The sequence below is a fragment of the Panthera pardus genome, unplaced genomic scaffold (assembly GCF_024362965.1).
Source record: "Panthera pardus isolate Hobbes unplaced genomic scaffold, ASM2436296v1 HiC_scaffold_8, whole genome shotgun sequence".
Classification (NCBI taxonomy): domain Eukaryota; kingdom Metazoa; phylum Chordata; class Mammalia; order Carnivora; family Felidae; genus Panthera; species Panthera pardus.
This window is the reverse complement of record NW_026527013.1, coordinates 138,882,767-138,901,092: the sequence shown is the minus strand read 5'-3', so window position 1 is coordinate 138,901,092 and position 18,326 is coordinate 138,882,767. Positions and strand designations below refer to the sequence as shown.

The 18,326-nt window shown below is 39.3% G+C and overlaps 1 protein-coding gene across 4 annotated transcripts in view; it reads right to left on the bottom strand.

Annotated features, from left to right (window-relative positions):
- The window catches only part of PTPRZ1 (protein tyrosine phosphatase receptor type Z1), a 183,631-nt gene that overhangs the window by 9,668 nt on the left and 155,637 nt on the right, over positions 1-18,326 (bottom strand). For 2 of the 4 annotated variants that reach the window (XM_019452563.2, XM_019452566.2), the window contains exons 16-23: positions 17,790-17,810; positions 17,526-17,622; positions 12,588-12,670; positions 10,928-11,062; positions 10,251-10,385; positions 9,101-9,264; positions 7,100-7,235; positions 5,486-5,632 (exon numbers count right to left, since the gene is read on the bottom strand). In XM_019452563.2, coding sequence (XP_019308108.2) covers positions 5,486-5,632; positions 7,100-7,235; positions 9,101-9,264; positions 10,251-10,385; positions 10,928-11,062; positions 12,588-12,670; positions 17,526-17,622; positions 17,790-17,810 — 918 coding nt within the window. The remainder of the gene's footprint in view (positions 1-5,485; positions 5,633-7,099; positions 7,236-9,100; positions 9,265-10,250; positions 10,386-10,927; positions 11,063-12,587; positions 12,671-17,525; positions 17,623-17,789; positions 17,811-18,326) is intronic. The other 2 variants (XM_019452564.2, XM_019452567.2) reach the window with 1 other exon arrangement.

The window sequence follows — 18,326 nt, the reverse complement described above, 5'->3', positions numbered from 1 at the left end:
ATTTTGTTTCTCTTGATTTTCTATATAGACAAGTGTATCATCTGCAGATTCTTTTCTATTTCTAAACATTTTTTTTTGTTTGACTTGATTTCCAGTACAGTGTTGACTAACAGTGTCAACAGTTGGCATTTTTTGTTTTTTCTTAAACCTACTATTAAAATTTCCAAGTTAAAATTTTGTATATGACATTTATAATGTAGCCTAAGATGAAGAAAGCTTCCCTCTAGTTTTAATTTACTGATAGTTTTTGTTATGAATAGTACTGAATTTTATTTACTGCCTTTTCTACATCTTTTGAGAGGGCCATACAATTCTCATAACTATATCTGTTCATATTTTCTACTGTTAAATCATCACTAGAACAAACTATGAATCCTAATTGGTCACAATATTTTTTTAAAAACCACGCCGCTGGATTTGAGTTGCTGCTATTTTAAACAGGATTTCAGTGTTTAAGTTCATAAGTGAAACTGGTCTGTATATTTCTTTACTTGTACTCTCCTTAGACAGTTTTGGTAGCAAAGTTACAATTGCTAACACAGTAAAATAGTTGGGTTTGCTTTCTACCTAGATATTTTATCACAGAGTTTGGAATTTTCTGTTCCTTAGAAGTTTGGTAATTCTTCCAGTTCTGATTTTATTTTGGAGGTGAGATTTCTGGCAACTGATACAATTTAATTAATGGTTCTTGGTCTAGTTGGATTTTGCGTTTCTCTGTGAGTGTATTTTGCTTACTTTTTCTTAAAAAATATTTCTTTCGGGGCATCCGGGTGGCTTAGTCATTTAGCATCCAACTCTTGATTTTGGCTCAGGTCATGGTCTCATGGTTCTTAAGTTTGAGCCTTGTGTCAGGCTCTGTGCTGACTGCATGGAACTTGCTCTGTCTCCCTCTCTCTCTGCCTCTCCCCTGCTTATGTGCTCTCTTTCTCTCAAAAATTAATAAATATTTAAAAATATTTTCTTTCATGTAGGATTTCAAATGTATTGTCACAAATATGTTCACAGTATGCTTTTTAAGTTTAGAAAAACAGTTCTAAACTATTTATAAATATATCCCTATTTTTCACCTTAATATTTATTAGTGCAAAGCCTCTCCTTTTCTTACCAATCTGGCCACAGGTTTATTTGTCTTATTAGTCTTTGATAGAACCTGCATTTGGTTTTGTTTCATCTGTTTCTATTTAATCACTTTAACCATCTATTTAATTTAAGAAAGCTGTAACTTTCTGAAAATATTTCTGTCTCCCTCTTTGGGTGTACCATGCTTTTCTTCTAATTTTAACATGATATGCCTATTTCATTTGTTTTTATTTTTATTTATTCTCAAATGAATATATTTAAGATTATAAATTTCTTTCTAGATACAACTTCAGTTGTTTCCTACAAGCTGTGCTATGGAGTCCTTCTGTTGACCTTTAATTCTAAAGATTTTATAATTTCCTCTTTCATATTATTATCAATTATGTAAAAGAGAATTTTTATTGTTCAAGTATTGGGATATTTTTAGGGCCAAGTTTTCATTTCAACTTCCAATTTTCATGTGTTAGATTCTGAGAATATGGTTAGTACTGTATAGATTCTTTGAAATTAACTCTTCCCCCTCCATTGGATATTTAACGTCTTTATCCTAGAATGTGTGTACAAACACACACACACACACACACCCCATGCACATGCGCACACACACACACACCCTGTGCCCACGCGCACACACCCCATGCCCATGCGCGTGTGCACACACACACACACACACCCCACACACTCACCTCCTGTATCACAGAGGGAATAGAAGCCAGAGTATCCCTTCAGTCTGCAGCCTTGGAGCCCACACACTTACTGCTATACACACCCACTCAGGTGTCCCTGCGTTTGGCCCCTAATTCCTCTTTGCCTCTTCTCAGGATTTCCTCTCCCTCTAAAAGTCTGTTCTCTCCTCCCTCTCCCCACCACTCCCACCATACATCTCTTTTCATTAGTGTCTTTTAAATAAACTATTTTTTAAATGTTTATTTTTGAGAGAGAGAGAGAGAAAGAGAGAGGGAGAGAGGGAGAACATTGACAAGTGGGAGAGGGACAGAAAGAGAGGGAGAGAGAATCCCAAACAGTCTCCTCGCTGTCAGTGCAGAGCCTGATGCTGGGCTCACACTCACTGGGAGATGGTGACCTGCGCCGAAATCAAGAGTCGGACGCCCAACCAACTGAGCCATCCAGGAGCCCCTATTTATTTTTTTAAGTCAACTCTATTCCCAATATGGGGCTCGAACTCACAACCCAAGAGTCACATGCTCTACCAACGGAGCCAGCCAGGCACCCAGGCACCTCACTTTTCATTAGTTTTTAAACAAACTCAGATGCCTCTCATTAAAACATAAAAAACAAAACAAAACAAAAAAATTAACCAAAAAAAATTCTTACTTTCTAACTTCAAGTTTCCTTCTAGCTATCATTATCATTCTCTTCAGAGTCAAAAATCTTTAGAGTTATCTAAATATGGTCTTTAATTCCTCACACACAATGTCTCCTTACCTTCCTAGAGTCTGGCTTCAGTGCTATCCTTCCCTGAAGTAGCTTTTATGGCTCAGTCCAATGGCATGCTCTGTCCTCATCACAACTGATTTGTCAATGGCATTTGCCAACCTTTGTCCATTTCCTCCTCAAAATGTTATTTCCTTCAGAGTCTATTATATTCCCACTGTGACCAATTTTCTCCTACACTCCAATGCCTACTTCTTCCCTTTCTTTTGCGGGCTGTCCATTCATTGGTTAGTTATAATTTTTCTTAAAAACCCTTTCCCAAGCTTTCTTGGCTGTCTTGTCCAATTCTAAGGCTTCACGTAGCCATCTCTATGCTGATTGTTCCCAAATCCTTTCTCTAAGCCGGACCTCTCCTTTGTGCTTCCCACTGAGTATTCAACTGCCCACTATGCCTGTTTACACTACACCTCCTGAGTTCCTAAAATTAGGTTGGCTCCGAACAAATCACCATCCCTTCCCCACCACACCCAACAAACATGCGCTTTTCAGTCTCAGTGAACAATATCTCATCCTCCCAGTGCTCAAGTTAGAATGCGGGTAGTTAATGCTTGTCTTTTTCTCTCCTCACTGCAATGTCCAATAACTCACCGAGTCCCGTATGCAACCCTTCACTATATCCTGTGCAATTCTTCCCTGAAGAGTTGCATCCTACAGCACCCGTTTCACCTGTGTGATGGCACTTTCCCCCTGTTTTGTAACTGTTTTCTTGCCTGTATATCTCACTAGATCAAGAGCAAGAGCAAGTGTCACAAGGGCAGGACCTGGGTGTGATTTTTTGAAAAAATTCATGTTTGTATCCTAGTATCAAACACAAAAGGCCTGGTATGTGGCAGGTGTTTGATAAATATTTGTTTTCTTTTTAAAATGAGGTATGACTGACATACAACATTATATTAATTTCAGGTATATGTCTTAATGATTTGATACCTGTATACATTGCAAAATAATCACCACAGTAAGTGGACGTAACATCCCTCACCATACATAGTTATGAATTTTTTTTCTAATGACGAGAACTTTTAATATCTACTCTCTTAGCAACTTTCAAATATGAAGTACAGTATTATTAACTATAGTCGCCATGCTGTAGATTATATCTCTATGCCTTATTTATTTTATAACTGGAAGTTAGTACATTTTGATCTTCTTTACCCATTTCGCCCACCCCCTACCCTCTGCCTCTGGCAACCATCAATCTATTCTCTGTATCTGTGATTTTTTTTTTATTTCTTCATGTAAGTGATACCATATGGTATTTGTCTTTCTTTGTCTGACTTATTTCACTGAGTTATTTCTGACTTACTTCAATTGCCATAATGCCCTTAAGGTCTATCCATGTTGTTGCAAATGGCAAGATTTGCCATTCTGTTTTATGGATGAACAATATTCCATTGAATATATATACTACATTTTCCCATCTATTCATCCATCAATGGACACTTAACTTGTTTCCATATCTCAGCTACTGTAAATAATGCTGCAATGAACCTAAGAGTGCAGATATCTTTTTCAGTTAGTGTTTTCCTTTTCTGCAGATAGTCACAAATAAATGCCATGTAATTTATCTCAAGGAATTGTTTCTACAGATAAACTTGAATGACTAATGTCTTATAGAACAGTGCACACACACACACACATAAACACACATACTTTTTTATCTCCCCGGTAGTGTGTTAACAGGAAACAGAATCAAATGTCTCCCCAATTAAATAAGATTCTGGCCTCATAATTGATATTTCTCTTTTGATCCTGGGTTATCCAGTGTAAGCCGTATCAATTCTTTTACGCTGTTGTGTAGGGGTAAGTCATACTTAAATCAGAATTATGTTGAAAATGGGTAATATTTACATATTTTTAAATTTAGAATAAAGCTATCCTAACAACTTAATGCTGATGTTTTATACTCCTTTATTATTCATTTGTAGAAGGCAAATTGCATACTTTTTCTTTCTCTAACGTGTTCTGTTTTCGCTCAGATGAGCTCTGCCGCACAAAAACACTTATGTCTTCCGGATGGCAGGTTCAAAGTGTAGCATTCACCCCAATCTTTCTCTTCTCCAAAAGTACAAATGGTGCTGACTGAGACAACAGAAAATCAGAAGGAAGCCCTAGCGACTAACATCTTTTAAACTGTAGTGTGGGGGAGAAGAGGAAAAACAACACTCTGCAATCTCAAGATTTGTCAACTCTCCTGGGTTCTTCCAGGGTCTCAAATTCTTCCTAGATATTCCTCCTTCAGAAATTGGCCCTGTTTCTCTAGGAATCCTGGGAAGTAAGAGGTTAGTATAGGAATAAGGTGGAGCAAATAACCAGCCTCCATCCTGTGGGAAAGTCAAAACTGTGCAAATCCCCCTTACACGGCTAGAAGGTCCAGTAACAACTGTTTTCTGAATTCTTTGCTGGCTGATTTCTGGAAGTCAGAGAACTAGGATTGTAGAAGGTATGATATTGAACAAAACATACTCCCTGCTCTAGCTCACTGCTTCATGACAAGGTGGGTGGGAGGAACTGGGGTTGAAGAGCTATTGTTCTGGTGTGGCCTCTTCTCTAGTCCAGGGGCTTCAAGTGAGACAGATTTTTCCAAAGAATAGCATGAACAGCCTGAGCCGGAGCACTCCTTGTTAAGTGGTCTGGTTCTTTCAAAAGAAAAAGAGCACTTACGAAGTTTGTATGATGAGGTCTGCCTGTCCCTTCTGTTATGCTCTGTGCCCTCCTTCTTGGACCAAGTTTACACTTGTGAACGTTAATCTAGAGTTCCTGAGAACTTTTCTTCTTGCTTTCAAAATTAAGATTCTCCTTGAAACTTACCACGTGGCTTTGCCGCCCACTCTGAAGAATAATATACAGCCACTGTGCCAACCGTGCTCTGAACCCGTCCACATGGCCTTGTCAACTCAGACAAAAAGATGCAGGGACACTGAATTGCGTGGTAACGTCTAAGAGGACTCACCTTGAATTGTTTCTCTAGCTTCGTTTTGCCTGTTGGTCCAGGAATGAGGAGCGCATTGACATAGGCATGAATGTGGCTGTCTGGCACCTCAGTCTCTTTACTAAGTATGGCCTCAACCAAAGCATCATGAATGAAAACATACTGTTCCTGGCAAAACAGTGACAATGAGGAACATTACTTCAGGTTTTCTTTACATGTACCTAAATACGAAAATAATTTTTTTTCCCTGACAGACAAAAAAAGTTTTACACAATGGTGGGAATGGACCCACAAAAGATTGCTTACTCGTCCTGCAGGAAATCAGACGTAGGAGAGGAGGCAGTCAAGAGAGAACACGACTCTTCTCGTCCCTCCTGTTACTTCTGGTATTGACATTTGTGGGAAGGAGGCAAAGCAATGCTCTCTCTGCCCTTCCTTCAAACCTGTGACCCTCCTCCATATTTTGCATGAGGACTTTCCTGACGTTTATCCTCCTCCTGGTCGCCTTCTGCTGTCCATTCCCATTCTCCTTTCAGCAGTCATATGTAACTTAGCACAATTTTATGTACAGTTTTGTCTTCTGTTTCCTGTATGCGACTCTTTCTTGGTCTAATCTGACTAGTGTGTCATTCCCTTCATGGAGTGAAGTTTGGTTTAGTTTGATTTTCGCCCACAGGGCAATTTGCCTTTGATTGCTCTCGAGCTGCCATCCATAGTTTCCAACTTCAATTCATTTTTATTTCGAAATAGGGGAAAATATACAGATATGCAGACTTTGTCCTGTGTCATGTAAACTATCTATGATAAACTATATGGACTTAAAAAAGGCTATCATTTGAGCAGAACTCATACTTTTAAAATATGAAAATAAAAAAATTATGACAATGAATGCATTTATTCACTCTATGCAGGAAAAACTTGAGGTGTTTGCTAGAGGGATGGGCACTGCCTGATCCGCTTCTTTTCTTTCTTTTTTTTTTTTTTTTTAATCTTCTCCGCCATCAGTGTCATTCCAAAGATATTCCCTATTTGGTCACAAAACAGACAAAATGTACCTGGTCCACCTATGACATACAATGCCATTATCTGGTGTTATGGCTTGAATTGTGTCCCCCAAAAAGATATGTCGAAGCCCTAACCCCCCAGTACCTCAGAAGGTGACTGTATTTGTAAATAAGGTCATCGTAGATGTAATTAGTTAAGATGAGGTAGTGACTATTGTTCTTCCAAAAAAAGAAATTTGGACACAGAGACAGAAAAGCCAGCCATGTGAAGACGGAGGTAGATATCGAAGTAAGGCTGCTTCATCCAAGCAACACACGGGCTACCAGAAACTCAGACAAGGGAAGATCCTCCCCTAGAAGTTCTGGAGGAAGCATGGCCCTGCGAACACCTTGACTCTGGGCTTTCACCCTCCAGAACTACGAGGCATTAAGGTTCTATTTTTTAAGCCAGCCAGTTGGTAGCACTTTAATATGGGAGCCCTATGAGACTCATCAACCTGGTAAAACAAGGTCAGGTCCATCCAACTTTAGCATTTTAGGGACATTTCCAACCCTTAGATAAATCAAAGTATCCTTTTTGGTGGGGGAGGGGGAGAGCACCAAGAACAGAAAGTATCCTTTTTTCTCATACCTCAGTCTGCACCAAATAATTTCTTTGTGAACGAATGTGTTTTAAGAAGCCGAATATGTTGACAGTTCCTTCCTGTTGAATTTGCTGCAACATACTGTCTAGCACAATGTATGTGCCTGTTCTTCCAACTCCAGCACTGAAGAGAGCACAAAAAAGAACCATTTCAATGTTAAGCGCGAAACATAATTTGAAGATAGGTCACTCCTGGCTGTCTTGCAAATTAAAATAATTTTCTTCCCCAAGCCACTGAGCCACATAATAAACAGTTCAGCAATCCAAAAGGGTAAACAGTTTAGTTGTTAAGCATGATGCTTCAAAGAACAAGTAGTTTACTTTTTATTTTTGGCCGTAGGTCGAACTGTAAAATAACCTATTTCTGTTGGAGATTATTTATTTATTTACTTAGAGATTTTTTTAATTTTCAATAATTATATTTATTCCTCATTATATATTATACAATGAAAACATTATGTATCAGAGCATAGCAACTAGACATTTAATCTGAGAAAACTGAAAGCATCGGCTTCACCCAACCCTGAAAATAAAAGGTCTTGGGGTCTGTATTGCCAGGTAGACATGTTTGTAAAGGTTTTCATATTAATCAGAAAAAGAATGTGATAAGGCTTTCTGCTGAAAATACCATTTCAGCGAGATCGTGAGGACTAAAGCATAACTTCAGTCATTTCTAAAGGGCCATTATCTATGGACTTCTTCAAAGCCTCTACAGGAGGGACAGAATTCATAGGCAGGGATTCTTTTCAAATGCTGCGACGAGTAGAAAGAACTAGAGTGGAAAATTAGCACCTGCTCTGTACAATACCCTGGTCCTTCTCCATTTGCTAAGAAACAATCCCTGACCTTCAGAGCTCTTTTTCTTCCATTTTCCTGTTTCTCTCAGCTTATCATCAGGCTAACAGGTGAAAAAACTCAAGATAAGTCTCTCAAACCTTGTCTGAGGGTAAGTCCTGAGGTAGGTAATTAGAATGTGTCAGATAAGCTGTATATCAAAGGAAAACACTTGCTTCGGTAAGAGCACAGACACTGCTTTGAGAAAAACACCGTAGACAGAAATCAATTTGATTTGTGTGGTCATAAAGTTTGGCACAGATTCAGCACTCAGTAAATGTTAACTGTTAATTTTATTTTAACTGAAAAATATTAGATTAAAATCTCCGACATATTTTTTTCTCTTTCTTCAAAATACCATTCTTCCTATTCATGAACGTAGTCTTGGAGATAAAGTAATTGGGTAACGATGGGTTGATAATCCCTTGCTGTGATATAATAGATAGAAATTGGGAAAATGAGAAAAAGAATTTTGATTCGAAACGATTTAAAAGCAACATAAAAGTATTTTGCCAAATTCTTCGCCCTCTATGAGCTTTGGTTTCTCTAATATAAACCTGACATAATAACTCTACAATTGACTGCTAACTCCTAAGAACAGTGGTTATGTCTCAAGCACTTTTTTTTCAAGTTTATTTCTTTGGTGGGGGGAGAAGATGAGTGGGGGAGGGGCAGAGAGATGGGAGACACAAGATCGGAAGCAGGCTCTGCACTGACAACAGTGAGCCCCATGCAGGGCTCGAACTCACGAACCGTGAGATCACGACCTGAGCCAAAGTCAGATGCTTAACTGACTGAGCCACCCAGGCGCCCCAAGTCTTAAGCACTTTTATCCCATGACATTACGTTGTAATAAATGTTTAATGACAAAATGCTGTTCCTCCTGCCTCACACATTTAATAAGTTAAAAGTCCAATTCAACAATCAAATAGAATAATAAACATCATAAAAATACCTGGTGCTTTGAAATATTTAGCAATCAGAATCTGAGTCTGGTGCACTCACTCCCCCATGATCAATACTTTTGAAAATGGGCACGTAGTTTCACTCCCCTTACTTTGTGAAAGCGTTCCAATTTGGCAAAACCTTTGTTCCACGGCTTCCCTGTCAGCAGAAGCCATTCTGTGGGTTTAGAAACGTACCCCTGAGACTCACCTGCAGTGGACAACAACAGGCCCCACCGCGTGGCGCTTGGCGTGGGACGCCTTTCTCACAAAGGCCAGCACTGGCAGCGAGTACTCTGGCACTCCCATGTCAGGCCACTGCGTGTAGTGGTACTGTGTCACCACACGCCCATTGGGTCTTCCTTTCTGGGAGCCCTGGAAGAGTTCAGATAGCTTGCAACAGGAACACACACGAATGTGCATGCAGAGAAACACACACATGCACACACATGGGTCCTTAAATATCAAATTGATTTTGGTGGTATATAAAGAGGCAAAAAAAAAAATATAATACATCGTCATTTGTGATGGTTAATTTTATGTGTTAACTTGGATAGGTTATGGTAGTCAGTAGTTTGGTCAAACACCAGCCATACCAGATGTTCCTGTCAAGGTTCGTGTTTTTTTCCAAGACATTTTTTTTTCAAGACTTTTAAAAAGTAATCTCCACACCTATCATGGGGCTCGAACTCACAACCCCGAGATCAAGACCTGTATACTCCGCCGACTGAGCCAGCCAGGTGCCTCCCTGTTGTCAAGGTATTTTTTAGGAGTGATTGACATTTAAATTAGTAGACTTCAAGTAAAGCAGATCACAGTCCCTGATGTCAGTACACCCCGTCCAATTAACTGAAGGCCTTAAGAACAAAGAATGAGGTTTCCTGAAGAAGGAGGAATTCTCCTTGAGACTAAAATATAAAAGCCTTGTCTGAATTTCTGGCATGCAGTCTATTGCTTAAAAAGTCTCTCTCTCTCTTAATCTCTCTCTCTCTCTCACGCACACACACATTTTTCTGGAGAACCCTGATTAATGTATCACTGTTTTTTTCTTCCCCTGAAATTTTGATCTCCCCTATTTCTGGTTGCATGTGCAGGTATCACATGGGGAAGGAAGTTGCCCTTGTGCATCAAATCCACTGCAGCCACTGGCACCATGATCTGGCTCCAAAGCCTTGGATGGCATTTAGAGACTTAGCAGAAACCTTTGGGAATGAGGTGTGGTTATGATAAGAACTCTCAATGCCTTTAGTTATATTATATACAGAGAGAGTTTTAGCCTCCCCTGAGTTGTGCCATCCACGCACTTAAAAAAAGACCAGATCTATCACTCAATTGATGATGACCTTCATTTGTGGACTCACCTTTTTTATCTTTGTGTTTCTCACAGTAAAACTTCTCACAGTATAATAGGAAAGCATTTGCACACTCTTCTGAGTGACCAGAAAGCTCCCGTACTCTTCACTGCCATCGGCAGGCCAATACTGGTCACATTTTCTCTGCAAAAGAGAAAGTAAAACGCTCAATATAAGTGTTACCCTGAAATCTGGAGAGGTCTGGCACTGGGACAGGAACGGGCTTCCTGGTTCTTTCAAACATTTCCTTTTCTATGTGATGGGGGAGTAGTTTTGGAGGAGACCAGGGACAAAATTGCAGAGCTGAGAAACGAGATGATCTGGTCCAAACTTCCCCCTTTCAGATGAAGAAACAGAGACCAGATGAACTGAGTCACTACAAAGTCGGGGTTAGAATCCAGCTCCTGTGAATTAAAATCTGTTTTGCTCTACATTGCTTTGCAATGAGCCCCAATTACTTTTTTTTTCACAGTATGAAGAATGCATTTAAGTAGCAGATAGCTTGATTTATAGTGAAACTTTAATTACAAATGTTAAACTCCCCTTTAGCCGTCAAACTTTAACTAGAGAGGAATCCTGATCAGTCTTCATAACCTCACCTGCTTCCTAATGCCGAGCCCATTAAAAGCAACTTAAAGCACTTCTGATTACCATTGTGGGGATGAGATCACAGATTACCTACATACCCTTCCTTTCTCCACGAGGTTTGTTATCATGACGATAACTTCCACGTTATGCTCCCATATCATTCTCCAGAAATCTTCAGCTGTGGATTTCAGTGGGCCTTGGGCAGCAATGTAAGCTTTTGGTCTGTTGTAACCCTGAAGAAACAAATTACAAACATTTTTTACTAAATTGCTCTTTTTATGCCATTTTATTGTGCAATATGTAAGTTTTTAAGGTCAGCGTATTTTTTTTCCTATAAGAGAAGAACCATAAAAAGTAATCTTGCAATGCTGGAAAACTCGATAGTACTAGCAAAAATAATAATCATTTACCTATGATCTTTGTTAAAAAATATAGAAAGTTCTTTGTGCCTTGGCACAGACACTATTCTCTGCACCTTTAGTCCAAGTACATTTAATCTAAATTAATCTAATCTATTTACTATGCTGGTCTTGAATTGTGTGTATACTGCTTTGAAATGCATATCGGGCATTGGGGCCCAGCTGTCTACAGCAGTCAGGAAGCCTCTGGTTGTCTCCCTACCCTCTCCCTGGCGGTACTAAGCAATGCTAATAACTAATAGCTATCCTTCACTGAGCACCCACTGTTACCTGAGACGGTTTATGAACATGAACCTGCATCCTTAATCTGCATGCATAATGGAAGCGTCATCCTTGATCTGGAGATGAGGAGAAGCTCAGGGGCATTAAGTGGCTTTCCAAGCTTTCATGGCTACCCAGTGACAGGGCTGGGACTCAAAACCAGTTCTAACTCCAAAGCCCACATTGGATCTGCCGTACACATTGCCTCCTCCAGAAGCATGAAGCGCCGCCTCTAACAAAGACACCCTGTATTTTGGGGTGCTCACTTCTTTGAATTAACTGTTCCATACAGCATAAAACCTGAAGGCAGCTAGACTGCAAGGTCAGTGTCAGGAAAGTAACTGAGCTCTTTTGACATTCAACTGACCACAGTGAAAACCCAGTAAATCAGTCAGTGGTCTGGGGTCCCTGGAGATCGCTAATAAGCCCCACATAGCTGTGTATCCTGAGAAGTGCCAGAGATGATAAGGCTGATAACCAGCTTAGTAATCACATGTCTGCCTTTTAGCCAGGATTACCTTCAGAACTTCTCAGTCAGGATTTATTGATCACCTGCTCCTTACACAATATGGTGCTAGGAACTGTGGGACATTCAAAATAAGCACTAGTCCTGACCCTCACAGTTAAGGAGTTATAAACCTATCCAAATGTGTATGTATATATGTGTACATGTACATATATATATATATACACACACACATACACATATATACACACACATATACACATATATATACACACACATATACATGTATATACATATATATACACATATACATGTACATACATATATATATACACATATACATGTACATACATATATATATATATATATTCTACCTTGAACATGCATTTCCAGCCTGAATTACCTCTCTCACCTATGAGAGAAAGCACGTATAGGGCTTGAACGTTATTCAATCTGAAATCCTTTAGCTATGGGATGTCCTACTGCTGATTTGTATTGTTTATTACCTGTCAGATAACATGTATTGAGCACTAGAATAAGTACAGCACAGTGGTGTAATAAATTCATGGTCTAATATAATCTCCATAAACGTCCCAATTGAAGCATGCTTACATCAACATAATTGGCATTGATGTAATCAGTCAGTTTGCCATCTTTCTCAGCAAGTTGTGCAAGCTTAACCCTACTATGATCATCTGTAATAAAAAAAAAAGAAAATATTTCACTATAGCATGGATGAATTTTCAGCACAAAGGACATTTATGTTTACATAATGGTACATCAAATACAATTAAAATCAATGCATATATAATTTACTTTCAGTAGGTTTTACGGATTACAGAGGTGACAAATATAACAAGCGCTTCTGCTTTCAACAAGGTTTCTAATGCAGACGATGAGAACAGATATATAGAAAGAATATGTTCAGGCGTCAAGCGTGGTGCAAAGTATGAGGGGGGCACTTGAAGACAGAGATTGTGTTAGTTTGGGATGATAATAAACGTTTTCATAATGGTTGGAATGCGACATTGGCATCTTAGATGGTTTCCAAAGATGGATCTTGGGGCTGTGAACAGTTGACAGGGAGAGAAGAGTGTTGGGGTGTCTTAGAAAGCTAAGGAAGGAAGGCAGCATGTGCACTCTGAACTGGAGGCCGGTGGAGGAAGAGAAGGTAGACAGAGAAGGAGAAGGGACTTAGGAAGTTTCTTTGAATGGTTAGAGCAAACAGCTCTTTCAAGGGGACAACCTCAAAGACCTGCTAGTGCACAGCCAGGCAGGAGAATGGCTGCCCGAGAACAGGGTGCCTGGGTCCCACACTGTCTATTTAAAGGGGGTGAAAACTATGGTAACTTATGCATGGTGTACTAAGGCAATTAAGATATGTTGAAATGAGGAGGTTGAGATTACCTTCGGATCTACAGGGAGATTATATGTACTTGGAGGAGGGATATAATAAGAAAGCAAAGTGTTACTAGCAGGAAAATTGGTAGTTTCACGGGGCAGAATTTATTTATTCTTTTCAAGGATGAAGAAGTGAATACAGTCCAAACCATGACAATTAGAGAGACATCCTGATTGTAATGCTTCTGTGACAACAGCAGCTTACCAAGTGCAGGGAATGTATTACAGAAATAGATATATGTGGCAATGGAGAGATGGGCTTGGTGCCAGGCTGACGTGGTGTTTTTGATTTTTGTATTTTGGTTCTAATACTTTCAGAGGGGTATTACTGGGCAAATTTTCTGGGTTGTTTTTCTTCAAGTCTACAATAGTATCTACAATAGTATTATTGTGCAGGATTATCTTAGGGATTAAATGAACTAATACATTTACAGGGCTAGGCATGAGGAAGGTATACAACAAATGTTAGTCTCCATCCCCTTCTTAATTACCTGGTAGGTGCTTTCTATTTAGCTTGTAGAGGGAATCATTTGATAACTTCACCCTCTCCAAGAAGCAACTGAGTTTTTATGTGCAGCCAGGAGGGTTGCTTTGGTTGAGGGGGACAAACATGAAGCAGAAGGTGCTACTGAAACCTTCTAATAAAAATCTGTGTGAGCCCTGTAGGAAGGAAGCAGCATCTGTCCAAACTATTTAAGAAAATGTGATAATTAGGGGTGCCTGGGTGGTTCAGTCGGTTAAGCGTCCGACTTCAGCTCAGGTCATGATCTTACAGTTTGTGGGTTTGGGCCCCGCATCCGGCTCTGTGCTGATAGCTCGGAGCCTGGAGCCTGCTTCGGATTCTGTGTCTCCCTCTCTCTGCCCGTCCCACACTTGTGCTCTCCCTCTGTCGCTCAAAAATTTAAAAAATGTAAAAAAAAATTTTAAGAAACTGTGATAATTAAATGTTAGTATCTAAAATATATAAAGAGCTGACACAACTCAATCCCCCTCCCCCCAAAATGAATAATCCAATTAAAAATGGGCAGAAGACATGAATAGACATTTTTCCAAAGACACAGAGACCCATGAAAAGATGTTCAACATCACTCATCACCAGGGAAATGCAAATCAAAACTACCATGAGATATCACCTCACACCTGTCAGAATGGCTAAAATCAACAACACAAGAAACAACAGGTGTTGGCAAAATGTGGAGAGATGGGAACCCTTCTGTACTGTTGATGGGAATGCAAACTGGTGTGGCCACTATGGAAAAGAGTATGGAGGTTCCTCAAAAAGTTAAAAATAGATGGGAATGCAAGCTGGTGCAGCCACTCTGGAAAACAGTATGGAGGTTCCTCAAAAAACTAAAAATAGAACTACTCTATGATGCAGCAATTGCACTACTAGGCATTTATCCACGGGATACAGGTGTGCTGTTTCAAAGGGACACATGCACCCCCATGTTTATAGCAGCACTATCAATAATAGCCAAAGTATGGAAAGAGCCCAAATGTCCATCAATGGATGAATGGAAAAGGAGGTGTGGTATATATATACAATGGAGTATTACTCAGCAATCAAAAAGAATGAAATCTTGCCATTTGCAACTACATGGAATTAGTCAGAGAAAGACAAAAATCATATGACTTCACTAATAAGAGAATTTTAAGAGACAAAACAGATGAACATAAGGGAAGGGAAACAAAAATAATATAAAAATAGGGAGGGGGACAAAACAGAAGAGACTTATAAATATGGAGAACAAACTGAGGGTTACTGGAGGGGTTGTGGGAGGGGGGATGGGCTAAATGGGTAAGGGACGGGGCGCCTGGGTGGCTCAGTCGGTTAAGCGGCCGACTTCGGCTCAGGTCATGATCTCGAGGTCCGTGAGTTCGAGCCCCGCGTTGGGCTCTGTGCTGACAGCTCAGAGCCTGGAGCCTGTTTCAGATTCTGTGTCTCCCTCTCTCTGACCCTCCCCCATTCATGCTCTGTCTCTCTCTGTCTCAAAAAAATAAATAAACGTTAAAAAAAACTTAAAAAAAAAATAAATGGGTAAGGGGCATTAAGGAATCTACTCCTGAAATCATTGTTGCACTATATGTTAACTAATTTAGATGTAAATTTAAAAAAATAAAAAATAAAACAAGTTAAAAAAAAGCATAAAAACAAGTTAAAAATAGAAGTACCCTATGATCCAGCAAGAGCACTATTAGGTATTTACCCAAAGGATACAAAAACACTAATTCAAAGGGATACATGCACCCTGATGTTCAAGGCAGCATTATCTACTATAGTCAAATTATGGAAACAACCTAAGTGTCCACTGACTGATGAATGGATAAAGAAGGTATGATATATATACTATATATATATATGCTGCCTTGAACATCAGGGTGCATGTATCCCTTTGAATTAGTGTTTTTGTGTGTGTGTGTGTGTGTGTATACACACACACACACACACACACACACACACACAGAGATATATATATATTACACATACATACACACACACACACACACAGGAATATTACTCAGCCATAAGAAAAGAATGAAATCTTGCCATTTGCAATGACATGGACAGACGTAAAGTATTATGCTGAATGAAATAAGTCAGTCAGAGAAAGGCAAATACCATATGATTTCACTCATATGTGAATGTAAGAAACACAACAAAGGAGCAAAGGGAGAGAAAGAGAGAGAGAGAGACAAACCAAGAAACAGATTCTTAACTACAGAGAACAAACTGATGGTTACCAGAGGGGAGGTGAGCGGGTGAGGGGGGGGATGGGTGAAATAGGTGATGGGGATTAAGGAGAGCACTTGTGATGAGCACCAGGTGTTGTGTTCAAGGGTTGAATCACTATATTGTACACCTGAAACTAATATGCTGTATGTTAACTAACTGGGATGTATATAAAAACTTCTTTAAAAGGGGAGTACAGTTTCATTGGCTTCCAGAAACTAGAAAAGAACTGGAATTTAAATAACCAAGCTGGTGTTCATAGGATTCAGGGAGACCCACTGAATATAAAAGGAAGGAGAAAAGGTATAATTTTCAGGGGATGGGATGTGGATGGATTTCAAGAGATGGAGGGGGAATATAAAGAAAATAAAAGGGAACATATGTAAACATGAGGTGCTGTAAGACGATAGAAGAAGACTGTAATTTCATAGAAAAAATAGGTAAATTTGCATTAAACAAAAGAGACAGCTGGTCATTGAGGAAAAAAAGAACAGAGAAGGAAATAAAGGGAAAGAAGGAATAAAAACAATCCAACTAGGGGCCCCTGGTAGTTCAGTTGGTTAAAACGTCCAAATTCGGCTCAGGTCATGATCTCGCAGTTTGCAGTTCGTGATTTCAAGCCCTGCGTCGGGCTCTGTGCTGACAGCTCAGAGCTTGAGGTCTGCTTTGGATTCTGTGTCTCCCTCTCTCTCTGCCCCTCCCCTACTAGCGTGTGCGCTCTCTGTCTCTCTCAAAAATAAATAAAACATTAAAAAAAAAAAAAGAAACCAACTAGTCCTTTGTAGGACCCTGGGACGAATGGCAAGAAAGGGAGGAAAAGGGTAGAAGGAAAAATAAAATCTAAAGAAAATCTCATTTGATTAGTAAACTCACATAGAAGTAAACAGATCTGAAGTGAAAATAGGAACAGGGAATATAAATGACAGATACTGTAAGAACAGATTTATAGCCCATCATGTCTGAAGAAAGGCCTGGATTAAAATTTCAGTTTGTTTTGTTTAAAAGAAACATATCATTGGGGTGCCTGGGTGGCTTAGTCGGTTAAGCGTCTGACTCTTGACTTCAACTCAGGTCATGATCTCACGGTTCTTGAGTCTGAGCCCCACATCGGGCTCTGTGCTGCCCGTGCACAGCCTGCTTGGGATTCTGTCTCCCTCTCTCTGCCCTTCCCCTGCTTGTGCTCTCTCTCTCTCGAAATAAATAAAAATAAACTTAAAATAAAGAAACCTATCACTAATTGCAGAATGTATTTTAGTCAGAGCAGTAGAATGCTATGTACTGTCTAACAGAAGTCTTACTGCCTGATGCCAAAGCCCCTGACACAGCTCTACTGAGGTCTGCCGTCAGACTGCCGGACAGCGCTGAGCAGCACGAGAGTGACCATGATAATGTCAGGGCTGCATTAAGGAGATACTTACAGGCAACGATATTTATGTAGCGGTTCTTGTGCTTGTTGTCTGGGTGATTGGAGCTGTCTGCTGTGATACCTAAGTCCGCAGTACAGCCCTGCACCTCCTGTAAAGAAATTTATGTATAACATTTTAACACATATCCTTTCAAACAAAGTGCCTTCAAAATATAATGTAGAGGACAAAACAAATTAGTCTATCCCCCCCCAATTTTTTTTTACATGTTATAACTATTTCTTGGCTAAAAGAAAATGCAGTGAAATAATGCCTTACCTGGTAAAACTCTTTCAGTGTCTAATGAGGGAATGAATGCCAAAAAAGTAAAGAAATCAAATTCCACAGCACACGACAAATGAGAAAAAAAAGCGTTCATATTAGGTTTACAATGGAAAACTATGATCATGCAATAAATACATTTGTCAAATAGCAACAAAACAGAATGTTTCAAACAGTTGCATGCAAATAGAAACTTCTAACAGTTTGGAACCTTAAAATTATGTAAAAGGAAAAAAATAACACTTTTAAAAGGGTACGGTGGTATAATAATATGATGAATATAAAAAATGCAGATGAGAAAAACCATATATTTGATGGCACATTTTGTTGGATTAGTCAGATTTGCTAATATCCAAATAACATTTTATTTGACCACGAGAGCACTATTTGAAACTCTGAATTAGTGACACATATTATATATATATATATATTTTATTTATTTAGGGTAATTTTAAAGAGTAAATATCTTCCTATTAGGTGGTCTGTAACAGATTTAGGGTTGTCAGAACATTACAAATTCTTCTAAATTTTTTT